Source organism: Malurus melanocephalus, unplaced genomic scaffold (assembly GCF_030028575.1).
Source record: "Malurus melanocephalus ecotype Western Australia unplaced genomic scaffold, MMel_1.1 scaffold_96, whole genome shotgun sequence".
Taxonomy (NCBI): Eukaryota; Metazoa; Chordata; class Aves; order Passeriformes; family Maluridae; genus Malurus; species Malurus melanocephalus.
This window is the reverse complement of record NW_026623328.1, coordinates 53,946-69,919: the sequence shown is the minus strand read 5'-3', so window position 1 is coordinate 69,919 and position 15,974 is coordinate 53,946. Positions and strand designations below refer to the sequence as shown.

Sequence of the window (15,974 nt, the reverse complement as noted above, 5' to 3'; positions counted from 1 at the left end):
ACTGGAATACTCTGTTTCTGATGATACAGAAATTTGAGATCAGAGATTTGATCTACTAAAATTCCTGAAATCTATTTTCACCATTGAAGAGCTCTGGATACACTTGTAATAAAAATTGTATTGGGTTTTGTGCTACATATGTAGCCATATGGAGACCTGCATATGGAGACTCTTGTGTGAATTATATTACAATCTGGAAYTTAGTGCAATATGAAGAATCAGTTAAATGCATCAGCACAACTTAAGTATAGTAGGAGACAAATGTGAGGGAAAATGGTAATTGTTATTAAGGTGCACTTTGTGTGGGTTTTTTGGTTTTTAGCTATCGATGAACTAATGACACCAGAGGAGAAGGCAAAACTTTTTACTGCTATTGGATACAGTGACAGCTCCCAYCACCTTTCATTGCCAAAGCAGGTAAGCAACCTAGGAGGATGGTTTAAAAAACCAAACCTCACATCAAATTAAGTGTAAAGATGCCTTCAACTCTCTCAGTACCCTGAAGAAAGTTGAAGGCTTCAAATTCAGAGGAGAAATGTTATTTGATTATTCTGAAAGTGCTGTGATAAATATGTTGGGAAGTCAGCACCCTCTCTTGACAAGGCCAAGACTTGACATTTAGCAGCAAGAACAATAAAGGCATACATGCTGTGTCTTCCAAAATTGAGTTATTTAATGGGATTGTAATGATTTTGGTTGATTGAGGGAGTTCGCTACTAAATGTAGTTTGGCTATRCTTGCTTCACAGTTTAAAAGTAACTTCCTGAATGCTGAAAAGGAGCAGACTATATTTGCTCTGCATTTGTTGAAGAAATGACCAGTAAACACTGAATAAAGTAAAGACTTTACTTTGCTTCCTGCATAGAGATGTGTTTCTATCTTAGTTGACTGGAGAAACTTAGACACATTACAATTTGTTAACATCAGGAGTTCTGAAAAATTATTCTTACTGAGATGACTAATTTCAGTTTCCTCTGTCCTCTAGTATATTGCCCATGTTGTGACACTGAAGCTGTTAAGCACTTCTCTCACAATTAAAGAAGACAAGGATGTGGCAGAAATTCTTAAAGTACAGATAATTGATCTGAGTACCAAAATATCACAGCGCCCAGGAGCACAAGCCATTAAGTAATTGGATTGATATTTTCTTTTCATAGAAGCATCTCTGCCTCTCTTCACCCCACTCCCCTGCTTCTCAATTTTTTTCTTGGGTAGTGCATTATGCTTTGTATTGCCTTGTAAATGTGTGAATKTTCTGTAATTGTACTCTGTTGTAAATCATAAAATTTGGTGAATAACATAGAATGAAATGAAGAAGGGAATGCTGTCTGCAAATGTTCATGAACAATATCAAGCTCTTTCTTGAATCTAAGTGTCCAAGTGCTGAATATGACTATTGGCAAGTGATAGCCAAGTAGGGAAGTGGTGTGGCCAGTGGTGTGACCCCACCCAAGCCATGACTACAGAAATGAAAAACTACATCTGTGACCAGTGGGTGGGAGCTCAGCTAGAATGCAAGACACTGAGACCTTCCTGTGTTTTAAGAGAGGGCACACCAGAACAAAAATTAGTGGATTATACAATAAATGAACAGGATTTCTAATGTTTGGAAAATGAGTCCATTTTGCTTTCATTTGCAGTTCCTTCAGTTCTAACTTCATGCATAAAATCACCAGCTCAGTCACCGACTCTTGAAATATTTGTGGTGAAAACCATTGTGGGTAATTTTCAGCTTGAATGCTGCATGGAAACAAAAACAGCTTTGACATTATTTCACATRAATGCTTGCCATATAATTTAGTTTGCAAGACTGAAGCAGTAGAACACATACTCTCAGTAATGTTAGGCTTCTGTAGCAAAGGTAATTAAGTTATCACAGTAGAGCCAGGCATGTGATATGGCCAATCTATGATGCCTCCCAAAGTCAGGGATTTCAGTGGTGGAGACACAGGCCCTGAAAATCAATTTCTTATTTGATAGCTACTCTAGTAATGAATGAAGGTGGTGAGGTTTGGTGGTGAGGTTTGGTGGTGTTCAATGGCTTTCTTCAAAGGTGTTTTCCTGCAGACTCCTCACTATTGTCGGGGCAGTTGTCAGTGCAGAATTCCCATTTGTACCAAAAAAGTCTGTAATTGCTTTGCAAATCCTTACATAGTAGTTAATGTTCCTGCACTTTTTATTTATGTAACTTAAATATTCTGCCTTTCTTTTCTCTTTCAATTGATTCTAGCCTTAACCTAATTAGGYATTTTTACTATTCATTGTCTTTAGGGTTGAAGCCAAGCTTGAAAACTGGTATGTTACAGGCCTGAGACAAGAAAACATTGTCCCGTCTCTTGTGGCTTCCATAGGGGACAGCAGGTCCTCTCTGCTTCAGATAGAGTTTAATGTCAATCCAGAGGACAGTACAGCAGACCAGAGCCTTACCATTGAATCACAGCCTGTGGAAATCAAATATGATGCAGTGAGTAGTAACCAAAACCGTCAGCTCTTTCTGTTACTCTTTCTCTGCTGTTACTCTTTTTGTGCTGTGCTTTTGAGTTTTTTATTGAGTGACTTATATGTATATTGCTAATTCTTCTTTTTTTTAAAAAAAATTGTTTTTTAGAGAACAATAAATGCAATGGTAGAATTCTTTCAGACAAGTAAGGGAATGGATCTTGAAAGATTAACAACAGCCACATTAATGAAGCTGGAGGAAATCAAGGAAAGAACTGCTACAGGTAAGATAGTAACAAGTCTCAATGAAGGTCAACCTTGAATGTGTTAAAATGTTTCAATAGACTAACCTAAACACTTGGCTTGTGTTTTGATTGGCGTCCAGGTGATATGATTGAGCTTTTTCTTTGAGTTGGTGCACTGGTTTCAACTGGGATAGAGTTCATTTTGTCTCACTTGGTTACTTGGAAATTTAGTGGATGTTTTGTGGGAAGGAGCATTGAGTTTAGTGAAATATATAGRATGCTACAAAAGTAAATCTTGGCTCAGGAGGCTTTATCTTTCAAATAGCATCATCTTGTGTTGACTGGCACAGTTGTTTCACTTGTGAATAGCATTTACATTTCAATGTCCTTTCCTTTTTGTTTAAGGATTAGTTCATATTATCGAAATGAGGAAAGTCCTTGACTTGAAGATTAATCTGAAGCCTTCCTACCTTGTGGTTCCACAGACAGGTTTTTACCATGAAAATTCAGATTTGCTGATYTTGGACTTTGGTACATTTCAGGTATATAAATGACCTCTCTTATAAGCTCTTTTAAGAGAAGTAAAATTCTCTTTTAACTGCTATCATCTGGAACCATCTTGCTTTCAGAAGGCAAGGTGATCATCTGTGTGATTGTATTTTGAGCTTGCTGTATTTCTTTCCAAATAGATTTGGGTCAGTCAGAGTTGCTAGGTGATCTTTGACATACTTGTTAATCCTCCCCAGCAAACATGTTCATATTGTAATCATTATTGTAATCCCTTAACATTTGGTATCTTTAATCTCTTCAACAGAGTACATGAACTTTTGTTTTCTTTYTTGTGAAATGATRGCCTTTTATTAACAAAAGAGAATACACTTTTTCTCTTGAAGTTTGAAAATTGTTACACTTGTTTCTATAAAATTGAAATATTGCAATCATTTAAYTTGATTTAATGAGTAATTAAATATTTATTTTAGTTGTATTCCATAAGTAAAATTATAACTAATGAAAAAAAATTCTTTTTGCTTAGCTTGAATTAAGTGGATTGATAGAAGTAATAACAAAAGCAAAAACTACTTATCAAGAATAAGTGGGAAATGATTCAAGATATTTTCTYTGTAAGAGTCCAAATGTCAATTATTAACTCCTATGAATCATCTTTTCATCTTCACTAGAACATGCCTGTGTTAAAGATTTATCTTTATCTTATTTGTTGTGTGTTTAGCTGAACAGCATAAATCAAGGCAGTAGTGAAGCTTCTACCTTTTCATCTTTAGAGGAGATTATGGACAAAGCTTATGACAAATTTGATGTGAAAATTAAAAATGTGCAACTTCTTTTTGGAAGAACAGGTAACAAACAACACAGCTACTGTTAATGCAAAAGAGTATCAAAGGCTACCTACCTGTAAGAATGAAATAATCTATTTTTTWAAGAAAAAAAGACAAACTGAAATCATTAGTTAATGAAAATATAGGTTATAATATGCATGTGTGGTGTCAAACTGAAAAAAATTGAATTGTTTCTCCTCAAACAGCTGCTCACTTTTTGTTTGGKCTGATGCATCACCTCTGCTTTGATGGTAGCAGGGGATGTAAATGAATAGAACTGTTGTGTTTTCCATCATATGCAKGAAAAGTGCAGCTAAAAATTTGCCTTAGTACTTCACTTGAACTTAAATTTGTGTAATCAATGTGTTAGGTTGCTGTTTTATCTTTAKCTCTGTCTATCCACRTGTTTTTCAMGGGTTCAGTGTAAATACATCTGGTMRTGTAGARTTGGGMTTAAGGCCACTAAGGCAGTAGTGGTCACAAATGGGATTAAAAGCTCTCAAAATAYCTTACCCATGTTGTTTTGAGTTTCTCTAGTTAGTGAGTGGGTTTCTTTACCATCCTAGTGATAGCATTTATGTTACTTTTATGATGCCATAATTAAAACAATTAGCAAGTGATGCTTTTTTTCATTAAATTTACTGGACRTTTTCAGGTGAAGACTGGAAGAAGGCTCGTTTTAAACATCCATCAACTTTGCACGTTTTGCAGCCTATGGATATTCATGTACAGTTGGCAAAATCAATGGTGGAAAGAGATTCCAGGATGCCAAGGTAGTATATTAATATTTATTAAAAAGGTTTATTATTACCGTGTGCTTAAAGAAAAGAAAATGCATTTTCTCCGAAGGTTCTGTTTCACTTTGTACTTTAAAGGTGTTAACTAAGAAATAGAAATAGGTTACCACTGTTGGCAAAATCTTTTTTGGTTCCCTGAATCCTTTGCTGTTTACTAACTACTGCTTAAATTAAGTCCAAGCCCTGTTTTAACGCAGAATCCCTGGCTTTACTGTGGTGTGATCTTTATATGTGAATATCCATATTGGTAAGATTTAAATCAAGAATTAGTACCTTTTTGTATAGGAGTTTAATCAGTTTGTTTTTTCAAAAAAAGGTTTAAAGTGTCAGGAGGACTTCCTTTGGTGCATGTCAGACTCTCCGACCAGAAAATCAAGGCAATCTTTGATCTAATTGATAGCATTCCACTGCCTCAGAAGTCATCTATGTCAATTCCAAGCACAAGGGTAAGCTGACTGCAACTAAGAAAGCCCAAAAGTAACCCCAAACAAACCAAAACCCAAAAAACATCACTAATGTCTTCACTGAATTACTATGAGACCCATTCTGGGTTTCCTCAGACGAGGCTGGTGGAGCCTTTGTCATTGTCCTGCTGGTTTCACTAGACGTGTTGGCAGAGCTGGCTTTGCAGAGTGTGGGGGAGGCATTGTGGAACATTCATCATCAGTAGAAAGCAGGAACATACACAGTTATGTAAACTTCAAAATACTGTGTTGRTTATTTTTCTCCTTTCCTTCCCTCCAGGTACCAGCTATACCCACAATTCCTGTTGTTGGTAAAGGGTTACTTGATACACCCCAGCTGCTGGCAGAAATGGTGTCAGGTAAGAAGCTCCAGATGTGTCTTTGTAAAGGTAGCAGGACATAACTTAGGAAATAGCTAATATTTTCATGTTGTTATTGATGTTAAAACATGTAAGGACAGCAGAGATGAGCATGATAGGTCATGTCTACCCTCAAGTGCATAAGAAGATTTGATTAAGATGCTGATGTTACCTCAGAATAAACTTTTTCCAAAAATCAAACCTGCTTTGTTTTGGTAATCAATGTTATGCATAAGTAACCTTTTCAAATGAGTGACCTATGAATATCAACTGTATTAGGTTGTTCTGACTGCTTTGCATTAGCAAAGCTGTCCCTTTTTGGAAAAGGCAGAACTAGAATAACACATTACTTAGAAATTACTGTATTGACACTGTGGATTTGAGCATTTATTTCTATGGCTGTTCTAGAGGAAAACTTTCCTATCCAGAAACCTGGGATATTTGTTTCCTGGAGCCTCCCTTATTACTTTATAACATGTTCTTGAATGTCTAATGATGCCTCTCGACTCTYGTGCTGTCCTTAATAGGGCTTTAATTTTGTTCACTTCTCATCCAGTGGGTAAGAGAGCACTATAGAGGTAAAGTATACTGTGTCAGGTTAGGTTTACACTGCTTGTGCAGTTAAAAATGCAATTGGAATGGGAAAGAGAGAGTGGGATATTTACCCATTTCAGGAAACCATTTATTGAGGAAGTCATTTCACTTCTGTAGATTCTGAAGAAGAATATTTCGATTTTGAGGAAAGCTCTGAACCAACTGASAGTTCAGTAATTAAAGGAGAAGAAATAAGAAAAGAGGAACCTGCTCAGGAGGAACTGACAGATCTTCAGCTGAAGTTTGAAATTAAAGAAGTATGTCTGTAATTCTATTTTCATCTGCCTAAAGAATATGTCTTAAAAAAATGTAATACTCATTTACAAGCTCTCCAGATTAGTGGATGGAAAACCAAATCACCAAACAAAGAGATACACGTATAAGCATACATATTTTTATTCATAGGATTTATTTCTTGTCTGTCTGTGATGCATACAAAGAAAACATAATGCATACATGCAGATAAATACGCATCTAAAAAAAAAAAATTCCCATATTGGAGTATTTTAGTAGRAAAAAATAGTACTAAGTCATAGTAGAGGGTTGGGAGTGGGAATTTAGCACTGAAGCCATTACCCAGGCAGGTCTCTTGCAAAGAGGGAATCCCCAAATATTTTTTTATATTTATATCTTTCACAATCAAACAATTACTTTTCCTTTCTATTTTTATGCTCTAAAGTCTATAATAAAAATTATGCTTCCAACAAAGCAGGGAGGGGATTCATTTTGCACTTCTTTGGCTATTGGTTTAAATGGTGAGAGTACTAAATGTGAAAAGATAGTATAACTGTATTTCTTACTCATCCAGGTTTTAGTAGAACTCACCAGGCAAAAGGAAACTGAGGAAACAGTACTAGTGTTYGATGTAATGCATCTTGGGACAGAAGCTACTGCCAAAACCTATAATTTAGCAGCTGTGTCTTATTTGAAGAAAATAAGCTTGGATTACTATGGAATTGGAGGTAATAAGGAATGGCAGAGAAGTAGAGTGTGTGTGTGTGTAGTGGTTGGTGTCAATCTGTGGCTCTCCTGTGCCCTGTGCTCACTGCAATGCAAATGTTGTGGTTTCCCAGTCTGTGTGTGACTGTCCACTGGCAGTGCTTGTAAGCTTTGGAGYCTCACCATAATGCTTATGGGATAAATAAATAGCTTAGAGCTCAGTCTTTGGATGGAGAAGGCGTTTACCATTTGGACTTAGCAAAGAGAAGCTGGTGCCTCATACTGGGTGGTGCAGTGTGTTTTAACAAATGGTACTGAAAGTTAATCCCTGCATTCAAAGCACAGATTGTTTGGTTTTCTGAAAGAATGGAAATGGTTCTAATTTGTATTTATCTCATGTGGTATTTTACAGGTAAAAAAGCACCCATCCATCTAATTAGTTCCTCAGACAAGCCTGGCTTAGACCTTCTGAAGGTGCAATATGTCAAGGTATACACAAAGTTTTCTAGAATTATTTTTAGAGCATTTCTACATATTCTAAATAGGCAGTCTATATATACCCCTAAACCTACTATTCAGAGCTAGTTGGATTGTTTTGCATCTTCTGAAGAGGAGAATGMCTGGTTGGAATTAATATTAATCTTCATGCAAATCATTATTTTCAGGCTGACAAAAATGGGCCACAGTTTCAGACGATTTTTGACAACACTGAACAGATGATTCAAGTGAGTGTTTGCAGATTTTATTGCTTATTTTCTTCTTNTTTTTTTTTTTCCCTCAGAATAGAGAAGCTAATAAGAGTTGCTTTGCTTTCCTGTTTTTCTTCCCACCGGACTTCTGGCAGGATGTTTCAGGAGTTGAAATGTCCTTGAAAATTTTTATACCRTTTACTGTGTTGAAAAGGTGTCTGTCTAGCTCATGTGGATGAAATTCRAACTACTGTAAGAATGTATCTTCTCATGCATCAGAGATAATAAAATTCAGGGGCCCAGGRTTGGAAGCTGTAGTGGAGTCCTTTCCTTTTCGTGTCAACCACTCTGTATTGTGAGTGTCACGGATTCAGCACTCCATTGGTTAACTTTCATAAGTGATCTAAATCCATATATGAGTGTGGTTTTTATTACTAGAGGTATATTTTTGAGTCAGATTTCAATCTAAGGAAATAGAGTGACTTGAGGCATTCTTGAAATAAAGTACAAAGGATGGTCTTTCATGTGATAGGTATTTCCCCCTCTTTATACCTTTATGGYATCATTTTGCCTGCTGTATTTTAGTGTGAAGACTGAAATATTCCACTTGTTACTCAATAGTTTTAGAGATTCTGKAGATTTCATCTGGGAATTTAGTTAATTCTGTAATCTTTTTGCCAAAAATAAGTTCCTAGAGCTGCAGCAGGAGATGACAGTTCTAATAGTCCAGTGCTGTTGAGTTGACTGTCTTTACTGTAGGGTAATGTTAGGGTAATTAATTGTGCTAATGTTAAGAGAGCTCAATATTCCTGCATCATCAGATGTTGATGTTGCAACTCTTCAGTGGGACTTCTGCATCTGGAAGAATTGCATTTGGGTTCCTTTTCCAGTTTSAAGCCCATTCAAGTAGACAACTTTTATTAAACTGCACAGCAGGCTCTTTTTCACCTTTTGGACTCCTTAGTGGATTTATTGAAAAATACCCTTATTCTGAATATAGACATGTCAGCCACCTGCTGACATGTATAACATGTCAGAATTTACCCATTCTGTTATACAAGCAGGAGCATTCAAGCCCAAGGCTGTGTTTGACAAATTTAATTTTGTATCACTGTTTTTGTACTGAGGAGGTTGTAGGTTAGCAGCTAGAGCTGTAACAGCTGGATGGTTGCTAGGTTTTCTTGTTTTCTAAGCTCACCTCCTTTCTGCTTTGCAGGAAACTTTTTCCTTTATGACCTGTTGCTGGTCACACATGCAGCTTTTGTGTTTCTAAGAAATGGTTCTGTTGCACTGGGTGCTTTTGCACCTCTGTCCAGCTCTTAYACTTTTAAGTTATTGTTTGGTCATATGGAGTCTCATGTTTTCAACAGGTTACATTTTCATCATTGAACCTCCTATTGCATACTGAGGCCCTTTTGTCTGCTGTCAGTTTTCTAACAGCTGTTAGTCCATCAGGCAGTGAAAAAAGTGGGGAGACACCATCTAAAGAAGAAAAGCAAGAAGATGACACTCTATTGAAGAAAGGTACAGTYGTGATTGTCCAAATGATGGTTCTAGAAGGATGWGTTGCATGCTGGCAAAGCAAATCCWGAGAAACATGATTTGCTTTGTAGAAATAAAGATGAAAGTGAAAATATGACTTATGGTACCTTGAAAAATCCCACCTTCTCTTACTTCTAGTGTCTAGACCTTCCAAGGATAAGGATGTGTTTGATTTCAAGCTTTTTGCCAAGCTGGATGCCTTCTGTTTAAATATTTGTGATGAAAAAAAGAACATTGCAGAGATCAAGATACAAGGTATTGAATTCTTTATTAGTAGTAACTATTCTAGTATTTTAGTTTCAAAGGAACTGTTAATAATTGGACCAAAAAATAAGGTGTAAGTGTTCAGCATCTGCTTTTATTTATGTATTTTACTGTTGTCTGTGSAAAAATGATTTGTAGTCTTGTTTGCAAAGTCAGCCTTCAAGTCTATCATAGACTTGAAGAAAAGAAAAACATGCTACGTTATTACTTAGGTAATTAGAGTTCATGGTTTGAAGGAGTTTTATTATGGGTGGCTTTTCATGTTGTTATAAGCTTTGGATATTTTTCTGGTATACCTGAATTATTTAGGATAAAAAGCCCCTTAAAAATGTTTTCAGTTTTTAATCCTTGGGGTTTGTTTGGGATCCTTGTTTTGGTTTTGTTTTCTTGATTGGTTTTACCCCTTAGAAGGGCTGTCAGTAATTCTTTGGGGTAGATGGGAGCAGGGGGAAGTTTCACTTCTGACTAAAATTGCCATCCTCATAGCTGTCAGCATTCTTATTGTGAATATTTAAGGAAATGTGATAGACAAGATTATGTAGTACAGTTGATAAAGTCTTTTGCATGTGTACATCTCTAAATCATAGAATGTATTCACACAAGATCATGTCTGCCATAGTATTTTATTCAAATAATTTAGTACAGTAGCATCTTCCTTGATGGAAAAGCTCAATCAACTCGTTCAATAGCTTGGTTATGAATAAGTGGATTATTGTTTGAGTATTTTTCTATAGGAGTTATTTCCAGAGATGATTGATGCTGAGACAGTATCTGTATTAGAAATATTTCTACTTAAATTTGATCAAAACTGTAGTAGTCATGTTTTCAAAGCTTAGTAACTTTCCCTCACTTCTCTATTGGTGTCCCCACCCTGAAAATAAGTGTTACTTCTGCTATGCAAGACTGTTTCTATTTTTGTACTTTGCAGGTCTTGACTCATCTCTTTGCCTTCAGTCAAGTCACACTGTATTCTTTGCCCGACTTAAAGACATAGTTGTCACAGATGTTGATTCAAGGACCCTTCATAAAAAAGTACTCAACTACAAGATTTTAACTTTTACTTGATTCTTGGTTAGTTTGATGTGCATAAAAGTGAAATATAATACATATTCCACTCTTCTAAAAATATTTTTCATGAATAAGTATTTTCAAATAAGATACATCATAAAGAGTAATTTTCATATTACAAGAATGGATGTCTAAAAGGATTAGAAAAACTGGCAATCTAACTTTTAATCTGATAGGCTGATGGTATCTTTAGTTCTTTGTGTTAAGTACCTTTATGGGAGCTGCTGATGACTGGTAGGTGCTTTTTTCTTTTTCTAGGCCGTGTCTATAGTAGGAGATGAAGTTTTCAGTTTCAATCTGACATTAAATCCTCATGCCACTGAGGGAGAAGCCTACACTGACATGTCAAAAGTGGATGGTACTGTATGTTTGAAAGTGGGCTGTATCCAGCTGGTGTACCTTCACAAATTTCTCATGTCTCTCCTGGTGAGTCTTATTTCCCTTTGTTTGTTTACGTAGCATTCTCAGATGAGTCTTCCAGGCTGTGCCCTCAGTAGGAGTGGTAGCTTCAGTTTTTGAAACAGAAGGGATGGGCTTAATTTTTCTTATGTAGTATTAAAAAACATTGGTAAGCAACGGTTTAAATTTCAGGAAACTGACATAGTGAAAGTGAGTCACTTCTCACCCTCAGTTTTGGAAACAGAGAAACGCTTAGTGCTGTAGTTTGGGAGTTTTATGCTTGCTGCCCTTTCCACCCTAGCAAAATTCTGAGTTCATTGCAAGCATATYAGAGCTAACACAAGCAGCACATCTTTCTGCAGGTAGATGTCATGATGCCTGCAAGTTTACCAATGTGAATATTAGTGTGTTCAAGTACCCTAATGATGGCTTTTTCAATAAAGCACCAGCAGGTTTCCTCTCCTTCTGTAGGTTCTTTAATAGGAATTCAGTAGTATTCACTGAGGGCAAGTACTTTCAGAATTCTATCCCTAAAAGCTAAGGAGCCTTGTAGTTAACGAAAGAAGAAAACATAGAGATGTATTTAAAGTAAGTGGATTGTACTGGTTAGTACTACTTTGACCCTCTCTTAGAGGTTATAATAGAATGCACTGAGTTGTCTTTTCCCATGGAAAATTCGACACAGGCAGCATAATTGGTGGATGATRTTGGGCTGCGGTTGGTTTGAAAAATGAGAAAGTAATTTAGGAGAAAGTCTATGAACAGTTTTTCAATCTTTCTCTCCAACTGCTTTTCTAGACCTTCTTGAACAACTTTCAGGCAGCTAAGGAGGCACTGAGTGCTGCTACAGTCCAAGCTGCAGAAAAGGCTGCCACCAGTGTGAAAGACCTGGCCCAGAGGAGTTTTCGGCTTGCAATGGACATTCACTTGAAAGCACCAGTTATAGTTATCCCCCAGTCCTCTATTTCCCCCAATGCAATAGTAATAGATCTTGGCTTGATTAAAGTTCAGAACCAGTTTGTCTTGGTGTCCACAGAAGGCAGTTCCCTCCCTCCAGTCATTGACAAAATGGATGTGCAGCTGACAAAGCTGAAAATGTCAAGGTACAGTGCACTTTAGGAAGTAAYGCTTTAACTAATTTCTAATGTTAATACTCTGTAGGACATTGATGTACTTGCCTGGAAATCATGGTTGGTGCTAATGCCAWATATTTGTGTTAAATGCTAGCCTGTTATCTTAAAAGCAATTAAATCAGTAATAAAATAAGAAMCTCTTCTGCTCAGGAAAGTGTTTAAACCATAAGAGGTGTTACTTTGAGATTCAAAGATTTTACTTTGAAAATCTAACATGTGACTTCCAACTTCCCAACTGTTTTCTTTTTTTTCCTCCCTGTGTTTCAAGGACCACCGTGGAGACAGATTTATCACATCCAGATATTCAGATACTTCATCCTATTAATTTAAGCCTGTCTGTGAAACGAAATCTCTCTGCATCTTGGTTTCACAAATTACCAGTGTTGGAGGTCACGGGATATCTGGACACAATGAATGTAAGTCTTGGGAGAAGGTGATGATAATTCTTTCTGTGATAATAACCCTTATATTATTTCTGGACACAAAGGGGTAACAAGCTGCAAATTTTTAGTATGTGTGGAGTGGATTTCATGCAATGCAAAGGATTTAACCCTAACTAGATGAGTGTAGAAAGGATCACATAAATGGTTTTTTGTCCARTTCTCTGAGCAAGTATTTTTTAAAGTGTTTTGGTTTTTGTTTCTTTAAAAATGCAGTCTTCTTGAGAGAAGTTTAAATTAATGCAAATATTTGCTTTAGTAACTCCAGTTTCAATCTTCCCATCACCCTTGAATAAAATGCTTATTTTTTGTGGTATTTTATATACTGTGAATGAAAGTACCAGGGACTTTTTGGATCAAACTGGAATTAAAATATCAGGAAGAAGCATGTCAATGGTAGGGGTGTAGTAAAAGCATAGGTACATTAAATGCTGCAATATATATTGATACAGCTTTGGAAGGGAAAACCTTTGATCTCCTCATGCTTTAACAGTAAGTGGTTGAAAGAATTTAATTTTGTTATTGAAGGGATGATTRTGCTGACAAAATAGCTGTAAATAAGCACTCTTCTTGCCAGGAAACAATATTCTGCTTTGTTAGCAGGTGATAAGTTCAAGGAACAATGTGTTTTTCCTGAGAATTGTTATCTGCAACTTTTTAGGTTGTGTTAAGTCAAGAGGATTTGAATGTCTTTCTCAAAGTGTTGACAGAAAACCTGGGTGAAGCAGAAGAAAATCAAATGGATGTAAAATCAGCACTGCAAAAGGAAGGTCAGAGATGAAATGTGCTTGTCATGAATACTAAGTGTGTTCACTTTGAGGAGTAAGGAAAAGCATTTATTATCTGKAAAGCAAATTTAGATCTGAGAGTATGGTGTGTAAGTGATAAAATCTTTTTGACTTTGCAAGGACAATGTTCATACTTTGATACTTMAAAAAATTGGAAATGTTACAAGAGAAAACTTGCTAATTGTGTTAGCTGAGTTGTCAAGGAACTAGCAAGGTATTGAGATGTCAGAGTCACCTTTTTGCCAGAACATGTTTCTATTTCCTTTTTATTCTCTGATGTTAAAGGCTCTGCTTGTGGAAATGTTGCTAGCTTATCTTAGGTGAATCTAAGCCATATAAATGAATGAAAGATTTGCATGTGTTTCTTGAGCTAAACAAATGGTGGCAATTTTATAAGTTAAGCAATTTATTGAATATTTCAGGTAAAACCAAAGAATTGGAGAGATCAGTTTTGATACAGGATAAGAGTATTCCAGAAGGTATGCTGTCTGAAATGAGGAAAATAACATTAAATGAAGATGCAATCAATATGCTRCTTAATTTTGAAATCAAAGAGGTATGTATCCATCTGCACAACTTATTCTTACTGATTCCAAATCTGATTCTTAGAAGTGGTGAGCTGTAAAGTCCATTTTAACAGTTTAACTAAGGAACAAAAAAAAACGAAGAGGAACACAGTAGGGTTTGGGGGAAATCTTTAGCAAATTGATCTTGTAGAATCCCTTTGTAAAAATGCAAAATGTCTAGATCAATACTGTGTCTCACATTTAGCTGAAGAGATAACGCCTGCTTATAACTGAAACGTCTGAGCAGCTTCACTGAAATATTGAACTTATTTCCCCTTCCATGTTCAAGGTTGTAATAACCTTGATGAARCAGGTCCAGAAGGAGAGATATCCATTGCATATTCTAACTGTGCTACAGCTTGGAACAGAAACCAAAATCAGAAATCATGAATYGGCTGCAGCAGCATATCTGAAAAAAATAACTATGAGATGCACTGAAATAAAGGGTAAGTCTTTTAGAGAACTGGTATAGTCATTAGAATGTGTACAATTGGGTTTATAGTCAGAGGATATAGTGCTCAAAACCAATAATGAGAGGGGAGCAAAAGGGTAATTTAGATAGAATTAATCTGTTTTACTTGATACCAAGTTTTACTGCCATTGCTAGAGTTAAAGTTCCTGTATTTGAGTGAGTTGCCTGCTTTGAGCAGGAATGGTCATTCCTGAGAAGTATTCAGCTGTTGAGTGTGTTTTGATGAGCTTCTGAATCTGAGCTTTATGACCAGTTCTGGCAGCACTGGAAATGCAGGTGTTTCCTTGGTTGATCAGGTAAAAGTTCARCCTGGCAGTCAAGTGGTAACTGAAATAGCTGTTTATCTGAAGTAGAAAAGTCAGCTTTTGAATGTGCAGACCTGAAGGTAGGAAGGSGGAGAACTTTTGATTTTGAATCTTTTCAGGAGCAAGATATTTTTTAGTTGAAATTTTTTAGTTTAAAATAAAGTGAATATAGCATTTCACAAGGTCGTGCTTAGTGAAAATAGCTGTTTGCTTTCACTCTTTCAGCAAGAATAGGATATCATTAGTGTATAATAGARCATTAGCATGGAGACATTGCATAGGTAGAGTAAAGCTTGGGAGTGGWAACTCTTTACATTTTTATTTCTTTGTTTGCAGACTCAAAAGGAGATCCTCTTTGCATTATTAATTCCTCAAGTGAGACTGATGAACATCTTCTGAAAATGGAATATATTAAGGTTTCAATACATTTTCAGTAAGATTACATGGGGAGTAAAATAAGGCTTCTTATCCTGCAGATTTGCATCTAAAACTTACCCAGGCCTTCTTCCAGATATCTGTTTTTCAATTTAGCATTTCATTTAATTCTCCGCTGCTGCCATGTAGTGCTTGCTTCATAAATTCACTGCTGAATTTATTTGTGGCAACACAAATATTTGTGTTCTGTATGTACAGCACAAATGAATACCTTTATGAAACTTAACAGGTGGGATGGTCTCTGCCTGTGGAAGTAAAGAGTGACTGTACAGGTGATAAAACAAGCATTTGAGGAGTGATATGTTGGTAGCTAAAAAATAAGGCCTTTAAAAACTGCATGAGTAGTTGGGAATTGATACGTTATAGAACCACTGGGCTATTCATTACTCTTATCTGCAATGGCATCATTTTACATAGTGAAAAATAATTTGTACTGGCAAAGTACTCGGCATAAATTGATCCAATTTAAATAGATTTTAGATGAGAAAAAAATTTTTAACTGGCCAGTTGAATTTTCACAACATATGTGCTATGAAATGTCTGAGCAGAGCATGATGAGTACCCATTCTGATTGCCTTGTTTGTGCCTTATTGGAGAACTTGGTCATTTAGGCTCCATCACTTTCCTTTGTTTTCTTTTGCAATTGTACTAATTCTTGTGTGTGTATTCAAATAGTTCCATGTTAATAATTATTGTTAATTA

The 15,974-nt window shown here is 36.1% G+C and overlaps 1 protein-coding gene across 1 annotated transcript in view; it reads left to right on the top strand.

Moving 5' to 3' along the window:
* The window catches only part of VPS13C (vacuolar protein sorting 13 homolog C), a 74,335-nt gene that overhangs the window by 17,391 nt on the left and 40,970 nt on the right, over positions 1–15,974 (top strand). The window contains exons 16-38 of the mRNA XM_057368617.1: positions 323–417; positions 986–1,128; positions 2,272–2,464; positions 2,609–2,723; positions 3,090–3,226; positions 3,913–4,039; positions 4,674–4,791; positions 5,132–5,261; positions 5,560–5,638; positions 6,350–6,489; positions 7,041–7,194; positions 7,584–7,660; positions 7,837–7,896; positions 9,231–9,384; positions 9,541–9,657; positions 10,595–10,698; positions 10,993–11,160; positions 11,932–12,236; positions 12,535–12,682; positions 13,368–13,476; positions 13,917–14,050; positions 14,350–14,506; positions 15,174–15,253. Coding sequence (XP_057224600.1) covers positions 323–417; positions 986–1,128; positions 2,272–2,464; positions 2,609–2,723; positions 3,090–3,226; positions 3,913–4,039; positions 4,674–4,791; positions 5,132–5,261; positions 5,560–5,638; positions 6,350–6,489; positions 7,041–7,194; positions 7,584–7,660; positions 7,837–7,896; positions 9,231–9,384; positions 9,541–9,657; positions 10,595–10,698; positions 10,993–11,160; positions 11,932–12,236; positions 12,535–12,682; positions 13,368–13,476; positions 13,917–14,050; positions 14,350–14,506; positions 15,174–15,253 — 3,044 coding nt within the window. The remainder of the gene's footprint in view (positions 1–322; positions 418–985; positions 1,129–2,271; positions 2,465–2,608; positions 2,724–3,089; positions 3,227–3,912; positions 4,040–4,673; positions 4,792–5,131; positions 5,262–5,559; positions 5,639–6,349; positions 6,490–7,040; positions 7,195–7,583; positions 7,661–7,836; positions 7,897–9,230; positions 9,385–9,540; positions 9,658–10,594; positions 10,699–10,992; positions 11,161–11,931; positions 12,237–12,534; positions 12,683–13,367; positions 13,477–13,916; positions 14,051–14,349; positions 14,507–15,173; positions 15,254–15,974) is intronic.